The sequence below is a fragment of the Euprymna scolopes genome, chromosome 13, assembly GCF_053919585.1.
Source record: "Euprymna scolopes isolate OS-2025 chromosome 13, ASM5391958v1, whole genome shotgun sequence".
NCBI lineage: Eukaryota > Metazoa > Mollusca > Cephalopoda > Sepiida > Sepiolidae > Euprymna > Euprymna scolopes.
The window spans coordinates 137,021,048-137,039,365 of NC_136494.1; the positions used below are offsets into that span (position 1 = coordinate 137,021,048).

At 33.4% G+C, this 18,318-nt stretch overlaps 1 protein-coding gene across 3 annotated transcripts in view; it reads left to right on the forward strand.

The window, feature by feature from the left end:
* LOC145292206 (integrin alpha-8-like) overlaps positions 1-18,318 on the forward strand; it is a 506,022-nt gene that overhangs the window by 190,511 nt on the left and 297,193 nt on the right. For 2 of the 3 annotated variants that reach the window (XM_080138520.1, XM_080138521.1), the window contains exon 2: positions 5,552-5,670. In XM_080138520.1, the coding sequence (XP_079994646.1) occupies positions 5,552-5,670 (119 nt within the window). Of the gene's footprint in view, positions 1-5,133; positions 5,157-5,551; positions 5,671-18,318 lie in introns of those variants that run through there. The other variant, XM_080138522.1, reaches the window with a different exon arrangement.

Here is an 18,318-nt window from a genome sequence, read left to right on the forward strand (position 1 = left end):
AGGTAAAATGGCACTTTGACAACGGAAAAGCAAGACCATTCGAAAAATGTAGGCTAAGCTCTGCTTGTCTTAGTTTAAAATAGGACTAAGTTCCCTAAGATCTAGTTTAGAAAAAGTCGATGGAGTTATGTTCAAATTCTGTAGTAGCACCGAAAAAAATTATAACATTTTATTTAATAATTATTTTATCATAAATATTTATATATAATAATCTGCAAAAAGTTTCAATAAAATTTTACCGCCGCTATATTTACCTAAATTCAATTTATTTTTGTAAGTTTTGAAAATAGAAACTTAATTCAAAGATTTAATTACTGGCATTTTAATTTTCTTGCACCAAAACAATCTTTACTTTAAAAAAAAACATATTATTCTACAGAAAATTGGAAAAATTGATTTACAAATTTACATTTAATTTATTTTAATTGCATACACCTTTTTTTATATATAATAGAAATGGAGAGTTTGTTTTACATTGGAGTTTAAAATATTTATTTGGTTTGACAAACAAGTAGTGTCAAGCGTTACGTGAAAATAAGAAAAAATGACCGACACGATAGAGTCATCTTTCGAGTCTTGATAATGACTTAAAAATAAAAATAAAACAAATTACTAGCATAAATCCACCCAATAAAAGTTACTGACTGTGCTGAAATAATAACGTCATTATTTAAAAAGCGATACTTAACATGAAGATGAAGTTTCATTGTGATCTAACCTGTACTTTCACCAAAAAATTTAATAAATAAATAAACTTAGGAAATTGAAACCCTTGCTGGAAGTTATATTACTGATGAAGTTTAATATTAGGAAAGAAAACTGACTAAATACCGTTTGCTGCTAACTTTGAATCGAGTACTCTTCAGGTTTGTCAATATTTATCAAATCACCAGTGCTTTAGTTTTGTTTTTCTTTTTTTCATGTTTTTCCCTAATTTGCAATTATGACATTTTTGTTGTGAAAGAAAAGTAGCTATTATTTGCAGGGAAATCCAACGTTGCTCGGGATTGAATAATGAAAAGCAAATGTTTCACATTCCCATATTTTTATTGTCGTTGAAATCTGTGAAATATCCCATTTTTCAATCAAATTGATTGATTGCCTGCTCTAGTTGGGGACCCATCGTGATGCTCCAGGAAGAAGCTTCACATGCCTCTTCAAAGAACTTAGTATACAAAACATTGTAGTCTACATTGCAATGTAGAGAACCTGCTGTAAATTTTATAAAAGTATTTTTGGTAAATTTTTATTTAGGTTCTATCTTAACATTTTCCTTTAAAATCACGATTTTTGCAGGTATTCCGATATGCTGAAAACACATATCATATTTAAATTTTCCGCAAATAAGTATTTTTCTGGATATAAAGCAATGTTATTTTTTTGGGATATTGCTAGTGGGCATCTTATGCATGAGCGAGCGCTCGTGCGCGTAAACACAACTCGGAAAAACTACGCGCTAGTGCGCGTACCAAAATGGCCACCAGCAATAACATAAGAAATGACATTGCTTAATATCAGAAAATTTAAATGCGATATTTGTTTTCAGCATACCCGAAAACTTTTAAAAGTCGTTATTTTAAAAGAAAATGTTTAGATTCGAAACCAGGTAAAAATTTACTATTTTATATATATATCAAAAGTAAAATATCATGGTTCAATTGTGCTCCAATCAGAACATTCATTTCAGACGCGCCCTTGTCATATCAAATAATCTACTGTTGATTATATGCGGCTGGCCTTTGGGCTTATGCTTTGATAATGACTTTGCTAAGGTTATAAATTATGGTGAATAGTCAAAGGAATAGAGAAAGAAAGGGAGTGAATATAAAAGCAATAAAGTTTTATATTCCTTATCTTTACCCCCCCCCCCTAAAGACTTTTCACACTTAATCGCTAAAAGAATCGGTGAAACTAGCAGAAAGCATTTCATTTTTTATGTTGACCGTGATTAGCCCCTATTAAAAAAGAATCCTAGCCCACACCTAACTGTGTCAATGTCTATTAAAAATATTTATTTAATATTTTTGTGGCGAGAGGATTACTCCTATTCAAAACTAGAGTAATGAGATCTTAGCCCGCGCTTCTCGGCATGCTTTTTCGTTGTCAAAGTGCCATTTTTACCAGTACCGTTTTTACCGTGCCAATTTATCGGGTGCCATTTTTTCCTAAATTCATTTTTTTCATTTGCATCATAGTGCATAAGTTAAAATAGCATTTTCATCGAAGATTGAAAGCGCACAGTTTATAATTTCATACAGCTTATAATTCTATACAGCTTATAATGCTATACAACTTATAATTTCATACAGCTTATAATTTAATACAGCTTATAATTGTATATAGTTTATAATTCTATACAGCTTATAATTCTATACAGCTTATAATTCTATACAGCTTATAGTTATATACAGCTTATAATTTCATACAGCTTATAATTCTATACAGCTTATAATTTCATACAGCTTATAATTCTATACAGCTTATAATTTCATACAGCTTATAATTTTATACAGCTTATAATTCTATACAGCTTATAATTTAATACAGACAGTGGTGCGCTGAAAATGTATATTTCTGTTTTAGCCCAATTAAACCACGATACTTAAGTTTTGCATTTGAACATTTTATTCAGGATATTAAATAAAATAATTTTAATGAAATCAAGAGTAGATTCTCTACAGTGCAATATAGACTACAGTGTATTGCGGACTTCGTCACTGTGGGGAAGCTTTTTCCCGGTACACCACAAAAGCAGGCAATCAATCGAGTTGATTAAAAATTGAACGATTTCACCGATTTTGATGACAGCAGAATTATGGAAGATTAGAAAATCTTCATTCAATCCAGGACAGCGTAAGGTCTCCCTACTAGCGCAAAAAAAGGATAAAAAAATTATTCTACGGACTAACAGACGCTGTTGAAAACGTGGCAATTCCCGTGCGAACAGAAGCTATTGATAGCTTGTTATGAGAGAAAGAAAAAACGAAAGTAGAAAAAGTTAGGAAGACGAATGGTAAAAATATTAAGTCATAAAAATGGTGATCGAACAATAAAAGTATTAAAATATTGAAACAAATAATAAAATATTTTTCAACTTATCTGATGAGATGTTTACCGCGAAATAATTTTAATAGCATAAAATTTAATTGGTTGATGTCGAAACAATTGTAATATTTAAAAAAAATACAAATATGATGTTATCTTTCTCCTTGTTGTTTTGTTTTTTGCAAGTATATACGAATGCTTGATTACAGAAATGTCAATCATGTCGCTTAATATTTGAGTCAATTTACATGACTTAAATTCTTATTGATATATGTACATTGCCATTGGTTAATAGAGTTTAACATATTAAACCTTTGGAATAATCGTCTCTAATATATATATATATATATATATATATGAAATAAAATGGAGGTGGAAGGACCTGGATACTCAACGTTTCGCCCGATTTATGCGGGCTTAGTATCCAGGTCCTTCCACCTCCATTTTATTTCATATCGTCGGATTTAATCCAGCTCAACAATCATATATATATATATATATATATATATATATATATATATATATATATATATATATATATATATATGTTGGAATAATCTTCTCTAATATATATATATATATATATATATATATATATATATATATATATATATATATGAAAAAGCGATTGGTTGTTGGCTTTTGTTATGGTGTAAGTTGCCCTTCGAGAATAAATAATATAGTTACGACTAAGCTTCGTGGCAGTTATTAATTAAGCTATGGCGAAAGAATCGGACGCATACCTTCGCAACGTACTTTTGTTAATACGCTTATTAATTATACACATGTATGTGTTTTGATTGTTACTTATCCCTCAAAACCACACCAGTTTATCAGCATAGTAATTCCCTGTTGAGTCATTTTACGTTAAACCTGCAATTTATTTTGTAGGCGCTTATCTGTAAACAAACTATTTCTATTTAATCGATATATGGGAAGCTGACAGGTCCTCCCGTTCTTCCTTAGTTTGTACCTCATCGTAGTGATAACAAAAGGTGACCCCACATTATTGCAAGCTCACAAATTGCGATCTAATAACTCAACACATTTCCGTGTTATACTAAGTTATGTTGGATGCTTAAAATAGTTGGCGTGAGTATTTGATAGAGTTTAGAAAATAGAAAACCAGTAAAATGCAGAAATAGCAAGAAAGATGGATTCTGTGAGAGTTTGGTTTGGCTGTTATGTTTTACGGCACGTTAACATTTTAAGGTCATTTAATGCCACATCCAGTAATCCCATTAATAGGTTTTATGTTCAAGTTCTTTATATCTTTAAATATTTGTTTATGGTGTTTGGTTTGAGTGTTTTGTTGTACGGCATATCAATCTTTTTCGGATTCAATCATTTTGGAGAAAGCTTTTCTGTTTCACCTTTATTATATCTTCAAATATTTATTCATGGTGTTTGGTTTGATTGTTTTGTAGAACTCTGTTCCGTCTGCCTGCTTCCCACCTGACTACAACTTGGATGTGTTCAAGTCCAACGTTAACAAATTCCTAATGAACCGCCCTCTTAAGTAAACACTTCATCAAATCTCCACACAAACGTAATGTACTTGCAATAACCCTTATCCCTGAGTGGCTTACGGGCCTTGATAAGTGGTGACCACTGTGTAAAAAAAAAATGAGTAAATGTTTCGTTTTAGAGTTTGCAGAACATGAATGAGTTTTACAAACCATAACATCAATATTTGGTGGATTTCAGTAAGGAAGCCGATATCTTCAAACAGCCTGATGTGATAACACCAGAGATTCTGCGGTTAAAGAGTTTTTGGTAAAAAAAATAGAAAACGTAAAACATACTCTACGATTTTCGTGACAATTCAGTATCGCTCGCTGGACGAATTCCTAATACTAACGACTTACTATTAATTTAAACTTAGCAATTATTCGTTTTAGCATTTTTTTTTGTGAGTTGAATGTGATTAAAAAAACACATTTTTTCTCTAAACAAATAGTTTCCAATTAAAATCAATGTTTATAACTTTGTGACTTTTATCGACATCATAGTCCTAATACTAGACCCCAAAAATGTCATAAACTGTAGACTTCTAAACTTGTTATTTGTGACTATTATAAGAACTGTGATCTGTTAGGGACAATGATAAGGTACAGTTTTAGATATTTATCTGTGCAGAAAGCAAAAGAAAAAAAACATATATAATCATTACTTCCCTTTAATGGATAAGATTATTCGGTGAATAAGAAAATAAGTTTTCACTCAAAATGTTTCTCTCAAAGTATAAGTGTTTTCGAAAAAAATACTGACGCGGAATACAAGATATTCGCGCCAATAATAAAGTAGAAGGAAGAAAAATGTTAGGCTAGTTTAAATCAAGTATCGATATGTCAGACGGATTGCAATTAAGAACGGACTTGTATATTCCCGAAAGTTAACATACATCATATAGAAAACTTCTTCTTGGATCTGTATTAAACATTATGTACTGATGCAATTCTATAAACATTTCATTGCAACGTTTTCTTTTTCTTTCTGATTTTAGGTTGCTGGTTGGCGCCCCCAAAGCACAAACGTCACAAGAGAAAATCAAAGAAGGGGGTGCTGTTTACCGTTGTCGAATAGACCGTAAAGAATGTGACGAAATCCCGTTTGACGTAACTGGTAAGTTATTACTAGGCCTGTGACAACAGCATATTCTTTTCATTGTATTGACTCTTGGGTATATATCCGCTAATATCTTATATGTTTTTATATAGACTGATGTTTTTCTCGGTTGATTAAGTGTGTTTAACTGTGTCGGATATACACCCGAGAGTCAAATGAAAATGAAAAGAATATTCTGTTGTTAAAGCCCTAGTTATTACAAACCTCTATAGTTATAACTGGTTATTATTTTCATTTGTTTTTATGAGTTAGTGTTAGCTAGTTTCTCAGGTTACTATTAACGTGTTTTGGTGTGAATTTATGAGGCACCATATATGGAACTCTTTTAAGGTTTTACATAGATGTCGAAATTAAACAAAAACAACAATAATTTGTAAATGTTCAATTACGTAAATAAACACTTCACTAAATAAATTAATATAGATTTATAGTTTAGATTCTGAAACGGCTGCGACGATTAAAAATTTTTTTTGTCACAAATTGACTTGATATGTCTGGGTGTGTTCTTAGATAGGCTTTGTATCAGAATACTCCCGATAAGTATCAGAAATCGCTAATCCAATAAATCCGATTAAAAAAAGAAGTCTGATTTTGACCAACGTTAACATCTTATACGGCTTAAAATTGCATTCGAGAAGTTTTATCATCGCACAAGTAGAAACGATCCAGCAAATAAAATCAACAGTAGGTTGTTTCATAAGCCTGAAATACATGTTTCTTTATCGACCGCAACCGAACTATGATACTTGACTTTTGTATTCTAAACTTTAATTCTAGCCATTATATATTTTTAAATAATCAACAATAAGTTCTCTATGGTGTATTATAAACTAATTCAGTGCGGGGAAGCGTGTGAAGCTTCCACCCGGAATACCGCAATGGATCCCCGACTGGAGCAGGCAATCAATCAATTTAATCACAAAATGGTCGATTGTACCGATTTGTATGACAATAAAAGTATGGGAGAATAGAGCATTTGTTGATATTGATTCAATCTCATACAACGTCGAGTCTCCTTCCTGTCAGTATATATATATATATATATATATATATATATATATATATATATATATATATACGTCAATTGAATAAAATCACAACCTACATGGATAGAAATTAACTTATTTTGGCGTTAAGCTCTTAAAGCTGTTTCGTGAAAGGATGGACAATTACCTCTCGTCCATAGAACTGTAAATCTTCCATCCAGTCACTCCTCAGAGACGCTTACAACTATTCCCAACTAGTTTTTCAATCCGTTGTGAACACGTTTATTTTTTCCTTCCATATTAAATGGAGCTCATATTTATACTTAGTTTTTAGTTTCGTACAACCCTTACAGTCAAGAACATCTTCCTATAACTTTGTTTTTAGTCTATTTTAGGGGCTCTATTTTAAATTAGTCTCACTTTTTAAGGATATTCTAATTTAATTTTATATATATATATATATATATATATATATATATATATATATATATATATATATCGAAACAGCTGTAATGAATAAAATACAGGAGAAAATAAATATAAGTTATAAAAAAGAAAAAGTATGTTTTTGAATTTCAGCAAAGTTTAAATATATATGCAATTAAGCTACACAGAATTTTTCGCATTTCATTTTCATAAGGATTCATCAGGCTATTGCAATAAGTATATCTACATATTGAGCACTTTTGAAGTACATACTGAAAATAGATATATAAAATTTTATGTAGATACATGATATGTATATATATATATATATATATTGCTACAACTTGTTTGATTTTCTGTAACACACACACACACACATACACACACATATATATATATATATATATATATATATATATATATATATAGAGAGAGAGAGAGAGAGAGAGCGAGAGAGAGAATAAATGACAAGAAGTTATATTCCAAAATTCATGATGTTGACCATCTTATAATTTATTCCTTTAATTCAGTTGACTTATACAATTCTTGACAGGTTTGATAAAAATTCAATATGGCGTAATGGAAAAATATAAAGGTAACTGCAGCTTCTCTTCCAAATTTTGGATTTTTACCATGTCAAATCACATTTTAATTCCTTTTGACGGATTGATTGTTGCTATTTCTTCTGATGAGTTAAGGGCATAATAGATTCACTGATTGATATAATAATTAAATGATTGATTTTGCGCTACAAAACAGATACTGTCAAGAATTGTAAAAGTCAACTGAATTAAAGGAATAAATTATATGATGGTCAACACCATGAATTTTGGAATATAACTTTGTGTCATTTATTCTCTATATTGCTCTATAATTACATTGAGCTTCTTATATAAGGATTGATATATAGTAACTAAATATATTTCTAGAGAAATATATATATATATATATATATATATATATATATATATATATATTTACTATCTGCCAGCCCAGCTTTGTCCGGTTATACAATACGCTTAAACATGATACTTTAATTTATGCAGATTGCGTATGTCTTATTATAGAATCAATCCTGTATTGATTATTGTACCTATTTACTATGCCTCCCCACGGGACAGAGTTAGACACCAGGGTCGTTTTTTAACGTGGAGAAAAGGTACAAAAATAAAAATTGTCTCAGTCGTGAAGGATTTCTCCTCCACCGAAAGAGAACAAGAAATAGAAGTGCAGCATCTGAAGAACAGATACTACACTTTGATCTTGTCCCGAAGGCCAAGAATAAAATTCGCCAGGCGGACTAATTCGCAAAAAAAAAAAAAAAATAGTAATAAAAACATAATAATAAAGATAATGTCGTTCATCAAATTCTGTCTGTGTTTGTTTACAATATTACGTCAGTGGATATTTGGTCTTGACGATGAATGTCCTGGAAAAGTCACTTTTGATTAATGTTTAGTTTTAAAATATGCAAACAAAGAAATGATGTGTGGCGATTTTAAATGGTATATAAGAAAATATTCAAAGAAATGGTGTGATACACGCGGGCTTGCACAGGGGATCATTTGATCTGTTGTCGAATGCGCTACTACTAAGCGATATCTCCAGATTATAATAAATTTGTTTTTAAGAACAAATGATTTGCTGAAAGTTTATTATCTCCCTTGCTGGAGTAACGTAAATTATTCCCCTGTAAAAACTATTATTTTTATTTATAAGAGAGAAAGGCTGTTTCTGAGATCGGATTTTTTTTTTTTTATTTTCGATATCGGATAGAATTCTTTACAAAACATATCTAAGAACACTGCCAGACATATAAATTACCTTTGTGTGAAATTTGCAAAGATAGCGCATCCGTCTCGGAACCAATGAGGAAGGAACTTTCACACACACACACACATACACAAACAGAGATTTTTATATAATAATAGTGATAGAGATAGAGATATATTATACATCACGATTTAAGTAAAAGGGAGGCGAAAAGTAAGCATTATATTTGTCAAAGTTTCAGAAGTCGATCTGGAAGTGGAATTAATATAAACTCAAATAGTAGATGACCTTGGTTTCTACGTTTTGACAGCAGTATTCGTAATTAATTATAAAGAGAGGTAAATATACTTCTGTGATTCCTGTACGCACACACATAATATCTATCCTTCTCTCTGCCCTTCTCTATATTGCTCCCTCCTCTCCTTCTCTCTCTGCCTGTCTCTCCCTCTCTGTCTCCCTCTCTGTCTCCCTCTCTCTCTCTCTGTCTCTCTCTCCCTCTCTCTCTCTATATATATATATATATATTTATATATATATATATATATATATGACTATTTCATTTAATCACATAAATTAATATGAGAAGATAAAATTTTATGCATAAATTATCAGTATTTACTTTAGCAGTGGTCAATACATAGGTAGAGCTAGGTAGTAAGTTATGCCATATATATTTTCATAACTATACACACACACACACACACACACACACACACACACACACACATATATATATATATATATATATATATATATATATATATATATATATATATGCATATATATGGAGAGTTAAGCAGGACATCTCCACTCCTCTGCCTTTAAGAACTTTCTCATACTGTATATTTCCATTATTGTCGTATTTTCATTTTATTTCTTTTTTTCCACTTGGCTATTATATCTTTATATTGAAAGTATCCTGTACCTCTATTAGGCTATCATTCGCCCATGTATGAGTATTGTTGTCACATGTGGGCTGGTTCTGATAGGCCCTGGACTGTCATCTAAGCTTCAACCTCTGTCCCATCGACAAAATGTTGCATCCCTCCACCTGTTCTACAGGTATTTAATGGTGAATATCCCAACGAACTACAATCCCTTTTACCCCCTCGACGTAAATACCCCCGACAAACAGCAAGTTCCACCCCTACACATTAGAGGTCCCTAGATGTAAGACAGCCTTCTACTCCAATAGTCTCTCCCCAGAACTGCTAGACTTTGGAATTTCCTTCCGGGTTCCCGTTTCTCCAACTGCAATGTGAACAGACATCTTTCTGCTCATCTCCCTACATAGTATTTCTGCAACTTATGTCCCCGATAGTAGCCCCTACATCAAAGTGGCAATGTGCCTTTTTTGAGGTTTAAAAGGAATTTATATATATATATATATATATATATATATATATATATATAAGTTATTTCTGAATGTCATAAACCGCCTTAATCGCTGATGTCTCATTCAAAAATGAGCTTATTATCAGATGGACAAATCTATATAAAATAATCTTTGTTATAAAACAGGCATCAAGTTTTATAAATAAATTTTCCCATGAGGACACGTGGATATATTTCTATCTGGACGCGGAAAAGTTTGTTACTGAAACTGATACCAGCGTTGTTGACATATCATCCTTACATAAAATGTCGCTATTTTGAATTACCTCCCTTGGTGATAGCGGAGTTATGTGTGCTTATCGTGGATCCGCTGGCGAAGATCAATTTCGTCTGCCATGAATCGGAGATGTAAACATGATTACTTTAATAAGTGTCGAGGGGTAAAACTAATACGTGCACCATCAATAAATGATTGCAACATTGTGGCGATGGAACAGAGTGTGGAGCTTGACTGATAATGCGAAACCTATTAGATTTTAGAAATAAAAAAGGAAATTTAGATTTATTTTAAATAAATTAAAAGCAAATTTTAGTAGAAAATACGGATCATAACATACGGAGTTGTGTAAATTTTCTTGTATGATTAGGACGAATATAAAGACATATATCAGATATTAAAGATCCTTACGCTAATAGATATTAAGTTAGTTAGTGTGAATTTTGACAAGGTCCGCATTTATTGCATGTCATGATAACCCTAATTTGAAAATAGAATCATTCCCAGAGATGGTTGACCTAAAGTTGAGATAGATGGCAGCAAGGCAAACGGTATATAAAACAATCAACCGTTGAGGAATGATGTCATGTTTTTCCAACTGTGAAAAACAAAGGTTTTCAAATCTGTCTGTCAGAGGAAGCTGTTCGAACGAGACACTGCCAATAATGTAGAAATAATGTGAGCGGACCGTCAGTGTCTCTGTTCATGCGAGCCATTCATTTCGGTTAAGTTAGGAAGTGAAGAAGTAAATAATTGACTAAAATAACAGCCGCTTGAGCATATTTGTTTCAAACAAAGCTATTTATGAAAGCAAGAAAGATCACATATGAAACACCTCGCACGTACGTGTTCTGAAATCCAAAGAAAAATAAACGGAATAATCGCCCTTTTAGACCCCATCCTCTCTTCGCCGAAATCTTTGAGTCCTTAATCAATCAAGCACTAGTCAACTACCGCTTAAGAATTCTCTCCTAGTTTCCTGCTTTTCTAACTATACTGACATGCAGAAGTTCAAGTGTAATGTAAACAGACATCTTGCTGCTCTACTCCCTACATAGTATCCCTGTAAATTTCGGCCCAAATAGTATCCTCTTAAGTTCAAGTGGCGCTGTGCTTCGTTTGGGAGTGAAACAACATGAAAAAATCATACTTTACAAATTGTGAACAATATATTACACGTTGTAAAGTATATTTAAGAAGTCTTGGACACATTTTGGTGTTGAAAATCTCGAAAATAACTAAGAATATGTAAATGCGTCTAACATGTTCTGAAACAATTTAAACTCAAGTTTTACATAAAGTGGTCAAAGATGCGAACACTGTTAGTGACACGGCCTACATCAAACTGATAGTCCGATTCATCTTAAACGTTTTCCGGTATCAAATCCGCCCACTTTCAAATTCCCTTGCATTGCGATAAAAATGCCACATCAAGCTGGTTTATAAGTTTCATGCAACGGTTGGTCTAGCTGTAGCTTGTAAGATGTCAAAAGCAGTTGCCTTTTTACGACACATCAAACACTTTTGTAGGAAGTTGACTACCCTACTGGTTCTCCGGGCCAGTTTATGGGACATATGGGCATCTTGAACTCGGCTGTGTCAGCGTAAATTAAATCTCCCCCCCCCCCTCTGTAAACCTTTTAAAAATTTACCATGCAATCACAATATGAACTTTTTTTTTCTATTGTCAGTCCTCAGAACTATGTATGAAATACACATTGAATGCATGCGTGATTCAGTTTTTTTTAAATTCAAGGACACAAAACGTCTTTTCCTGGTCCCGTCGTTACCGAATCTGAAAAGAATATAAAAATATCATTAGTATTATAAAATATTTAATGCATTTATCTTTAAAACTCTCATCTTAATCTGAAAGGGAAAATTCCTGAACGACAAACTGACGAAACAATGAGGCGTGCTTTTTTTCTCAATGAGGTTATCACATATCAAAGCCCCAAGGCCACTCGAGTATGTGTGTATTGTAGTCATTGGGACACTAGCATAGTAATCTTTCATGGTGGAAATTTAGTATAATCAGATTAGGAGGACAGTTCAATAAGAGCTTCTTTACATTGGACTTGAAGACAACAATAGTGGAGTCACCTGGAAAGCAGACCACCGGAACAAAGTTCCACTGACAGGCCATTCTAGGAAAGAAGTATTGTTGATGGAATCTATGTTTAGGCTTAGGCACCGATAGAGAGTGGAGGAATTTATTGATGGTGTTTTTGGTTAGAGTGTTTTTGTGAAAAAATGGCGAGAGGGTGGGATCATAGATTGGAGCTCAGTCGAACATTTGTCATGAAAATAACGATAGAGATAGGTTCGCAATGTCTCTTCTGTGATAAAGAAAATGCGGAGAAGAGAAAAGGGCATCGCTTACGAGATTACGAAGTCGGTTTTGATCTCTGCCAAGACAAGATAGGGTCTCCAAGCAGTTTCTGTCCAGATGTGGCAAGAATACCCAATCACAGGACATACTTGGCTCTTATATACGTTAAGAATTGCATTAGCAGTGAAATATCTATTTCAGCGGTACAATGATCTAACCATTTTTCCCCACGATCTTGGCAACGGATTTGATGCATGAGCTCCATTTCAAATCAGAAGTAAAGGTCAGACCAATAAGTTTGTCTATGTGATGCTTGATGCTGAAAGTTGTCGTACATATGTGTGTGTAAAGAAGTAAAAGCGAGAGACAATGTGTTTATTATATGTACAAAAGTCGTTTCAAAAGTAAAGCTTCGTAGCTTTTTTTTTTACTAAAACGTTGAAGAGTTACGAAGACAGGAGTGGTATCATTTAAACGAGTGACAGTTTGTACTCACGAATTTATGTTTCTACATAGTCACAACCATTCTCAATGCATTTCTGCCAGAAAATTAATAACACATCACTTTTGGCAAACATTCATGACAGGAATTCCTTTCTTTGAATTATACGCCAATAACATATACTAATAATATATATATGTTTTAGTAACAGAAAGATGACATTTGTAGCTTATAAATGCATAAGTTAAGTTATGATAATAATGCAATTTTCAATCCCATCTTCTGGTATGCCTCTTATATTTTCGGCTCATTTTTAAAATGTGTCCGTTGAAAATATGTAAAAGTCTCTCCGACGACGACTTCTGTTCGTCTCCTGCGTATATGTATAAGAGAGATAGGTAGGTAGCTAGAGAGGGGAAAAGAAAGAGAGAGAGAAAGAGAAAGAGAGAGAAAGAGAAGGAGAAAAGATAATTTTTGTATTGTCTCATACACTGGCAAACACGTTAGAAAAAGCAAAAAAGTGCCACTTCACTTTTTTGCATATTTTTAACGATTGCATTTATACAAATTGCTACTTTTTTCTCAAATATTTTCTATCACCATTTTACAAGTTCTTAAGTTTTTCTTCCACTTCTCTTTTATTTGATCTAAGCTACAAAGGATTTGAAATTAAAGCAGTTGCAATTTAAAGTTGATGAGAAAACAAACGTCTATGATCACCCTAAAGAGGAACGTTAGACTCCCAGGAACAATCTAGAAAAATGCAAATCACAATTGCGAAAATAAGTTCATACTTAAGTGTAATATAATATGTTATAAATAAAAACGTTTTCTTTTTTGCCCTTTTATTGATTGTCACTATCTACTCGGAAGAGAGATACATAATCCTTTGTCATTGATCCTCAAAGAACAAATGACATCCATCGCCCAACCCTAATCCGATAGGTTATATAACTTATATAATATATATAATTATATATAACTTATATAACCCAACCACTGAATGAGTGAGAGAAATGTACTTCGTCATCAATATCGTCCAGCGGTTGTAAGGCGGACATTCACCCGGTCTATAGGTAAGAGTACTGATAGTCGACCTAATATGGCCGACGACGTTGATTGCGAAGTCTCAATGGTTGGATCCCTGCCATGATCGCGTTTTTGAATCAGAGAGAAAAAAATCAATATTTTCCGCTTGTTTAGGAAACTAACGTAATTGTTTGTTTCTGTCAATAAAATTTTATGGAAGTGCTGCATCCTCATCTTTGTAGAGGCATCACATGAAGAATGAACGTATGAAGGGTCAGTCGATCCGTGTTCACTTGTCAAAAATAAACTCAGACTTATACATCAAAGCAACACACACGCATTTGTATCAAATATCAAATTCGAGTGATCGTAGCGAAATCAAACGTGTTTGATTGCACAGCGTAAGAATGTGTCTCGCATTAAACAAGAGAATCCTTCGCTCTTTGTGATAGCGTATATCCCACGTGGATGATTTATCGTTGCTTAGAGTATATTATATCAATTTTGGCTTGAAAATCACTTGCTACTATAGCGTTGACCATGTGCATTAGTCTTCCTTAATTATTAGCTACAGAATTCAACTCTCTTGTTTTTATTTACTTGCTCGCAAGAAAGTTAGGCACAAAGTCAGATAAGGTGTTGAAAATGTTGGCATTCCTTTGGTATTAGATCATTTTTTTACAGTGGACTCGATAACATTCACGTGCTTACACAGTCACAACTTTCATAGATGGTATTCAGCTGGTAGATCAATGGATAGAGTAATGTAAATCAGGTTCGGTTAGTTGACCTCTCGATATAGTGACGTAGATCTTATTCGGTTGACAGATAACTTTAGTAACGTATAGAACGTTCGGTTGATCACTTGTTTATTCACTCATTACAGTAGTGTAGACTGCATTCGCGCGTTTTCATAAAGTGCCGTACATGACACTCGGTTTTTATATAACTTGGTAATCATGCAGACGTATTTTGGCTGGTAGATGACGCTGTTGTATGGAGGGTCAATCGATCCTTGTTCAAATTATATACTTCTGTACAACCAAGGGTGTACAATACTGCAATTCTAGCTGCATGTTTTAGTTTGACAAATATTTTGTGTCTAAAGTCTGTGCTGCTGAAAAGTATTGTATCAATAAAGTTGGAATGCATATAAATAAATATCTCCTAAATCTGTTTATCAATGAAGCTTTCTTGTGTATTGCCTTCAGAAGAGGCTTCCTCCTGGGGTGACAGTCATACACACCAAACTGAGGAGTATAAAAATAAGTGTGTCATGCCTATAGTAAAGCATGGTGGTGGAAATGTCATGGTCTAGGGCTGCATGGGAGCTGCAGATATGAAAGTATTACATTTCATTCAGGGAAACATGAACTCCATGTACTGTCAAATACTGCAGCAGAGCATGATCCCCTCACTACAGAAACTGGGTCGCAGATCAGTCTTCCAGTATGACAATGTCCTAAAAACACACCCAAGACAACGACTGCTTTACGGAAGAGGCTAAGGGTAAAGATGGTGGACTGGCCAAGCATGTCTCCTGACTTGAACCTTAAAGGACATCTTTGGGGCATCCTCAAGCAGAAGGTGGAGGTGCGCAAAGTCTCAAATATTTGTCAGCTCCGCGACGTCGTAATTGAAGAGTGGAAGAGCATTCCATTGGCTACATGTGAAGCTCTGGTAAACGTCATGCCCAGGAGAGTGATAATGATGGTGGTCACATTACATATTAAGAGTTGACATGTATAACAACTTTTCGTAAGGGGTGTACTCACTTTTGTTGACAGGGATTTAGCTGTATTATTTAGAGTTATTTTGAACTAAAAATAAATCAACTGTTACATATGTTGCAGACAGACTACTTTTCATTGTGTCAAAAAATCTACTTTTTATTGTGTTTTCCCATGAAGAGATATGCTTAAATATTTGAAGAAAGTGGGTTGGGAAAGTATGGCAGATAAAGCAGAGATTCGTAGCCTAATTCGTTAAACTTCTGCAGAATCGGTTTAGCAACGTGTGGTCGAACATTGTCGTGGAAGAGAATTGGGATTTTTCTGTTGACTAATGCTGGATGTTACTGTCGAAGTTTCTGATGCATTTCATCAATTTGTTGACTGTACTTCGTCGCCATAATGATATCACCTGCATTCACAAACTGTAATGGATGAGACCGATCGCAGACTACTAAACAGCCAGCTTTTGTTGTACTCTTACTTCGGTAAGTGTCGTGGAGCTTAGACGGCATCAAACCACTGAGCTGAGCGTCGCCGGTTATCGTAAATAACCCACTTTTAATCGCAAGTCACAACCCGGTCGAGAAGCAGGTCGTTCTTGTTGTGTAAAAGAAGGAAAAATGACATTTCATAACGGCATTTGTTTTGGTTGTCGTACAATGCATGAGGCACACGTTTATCCAGTTGTTTTGTCTTTCCAATATTTTTCAATAGTTGCAAATTGTCGTGTACGTTAGTCTGATTCAGAAAAAAAGTTCTCGAACAGTTGTGCGTGCATAAGCTTCGACTAAATCTCTTCATTGATTGTTGTCAACATCCGATGGCCGACCACTAGGCTCGTCATCTTCCAGACTCTCGTTGCCGCCACGAAATTTCTTAAACCATCATTGTGCTGCGGGTTCAGTAGTGGTTTCTGGGCCAAATGTTTCGTTGATATCGCGAGTTGTTGTAGCAACCTTTCGGCCTAGCTTGAATTGACATAATAAAATTGTGCGAATTTGCTTTATTCCTATCTTGTATTCAACGGTCTGCAAAGAGATAATTGCTTGTAAACGATTGTAATTTGAATGATTAGACAGAGGTAAAACACTATTTAAAATGGCATATAAAGTAAAGGTAATATATCAAAAACTTAATTGAAAATACATCATTTGAAATCAAATATTAAGAATTCGCGAAAACCTTCTTGTCAACCTAATGTATATATATATATATATATATATATATATATATATATATATATATATATATATATATATAAATGTTTCTTATAATATGCGACCAAGTATTACCGGCCACATTTCATGGGCGATTACACCGACTTTCCCGTCAGACTTGTTTGAGGCTTGACTAGTAAAGAAAGTAGCTAATCTCATTAAAATGTGTTGCAAAGAAATCAAGTGATTGATCGTAATATGAATTAGGTATTAAAAAGCTAACATGGCAGAATTTTTAGGTGTACGAGGATTTTGTTTTTCTTTTAAGAAAAGTTCCAATCCTTTAGTATGCCAACAAACAAAGTCAAACACTAAATAATTGTGAAACAGGGGACAATCACAATATTCACCATTTGCAAGTGGACCGTGTTGTTTTCTAACCATCCGTTTATGTGGAAAGTTTCGTATTTATTTGATTACAATATTTATTACGGAGTCCATTTGTTTATCCGTTTATTTTATTGGTGTACATTTAAAATTATAATTATTAATGTGATTAACCGGCTTGCTGATTTCGATTATTCTGTATATGTGGTCCTCTATTATTAATTGTGTATTCAAGGCATACTAATATTATAAAATAATTGATATATTATTTTTATTTATATTTGGAGAATGCTCATGTCTGAGTTTCAAACACACACACAGACACACAGACACACACACACATACACACATATATATCTTCTTCTCTATCTTCTCTATATAAATAAAATGAACTCATTTTTCCCGTCTGATTTTGACATTAATAGGATTAAAAATCAAGATATTTCATGCAAATATAATATGCACAAACGGCAGAACAATATCTGAGGTGTGTTATAGGCTTATTATTTCTCAAATTCCTCGATAATCTTAGATTTCTATACTTTTTCTGCTGAGAAGTCACGGCCAAAATCGGTTAAGATCAATGGAAGTGGTAAAATATTTTCTCTCTAATAAATTCCTCCTCCCCCTCCACCACTTAACACCGTTTGGGGATCGTTCACAAGGAACAGTTGAGAAGAGAACACCGGTTTGGCTTCGTAGTTCTTTCATGTGAAGTTATTTAAAATCACTAAACTAAGCAGCAGTGCTCTGTTTCGTAGTGGTTAG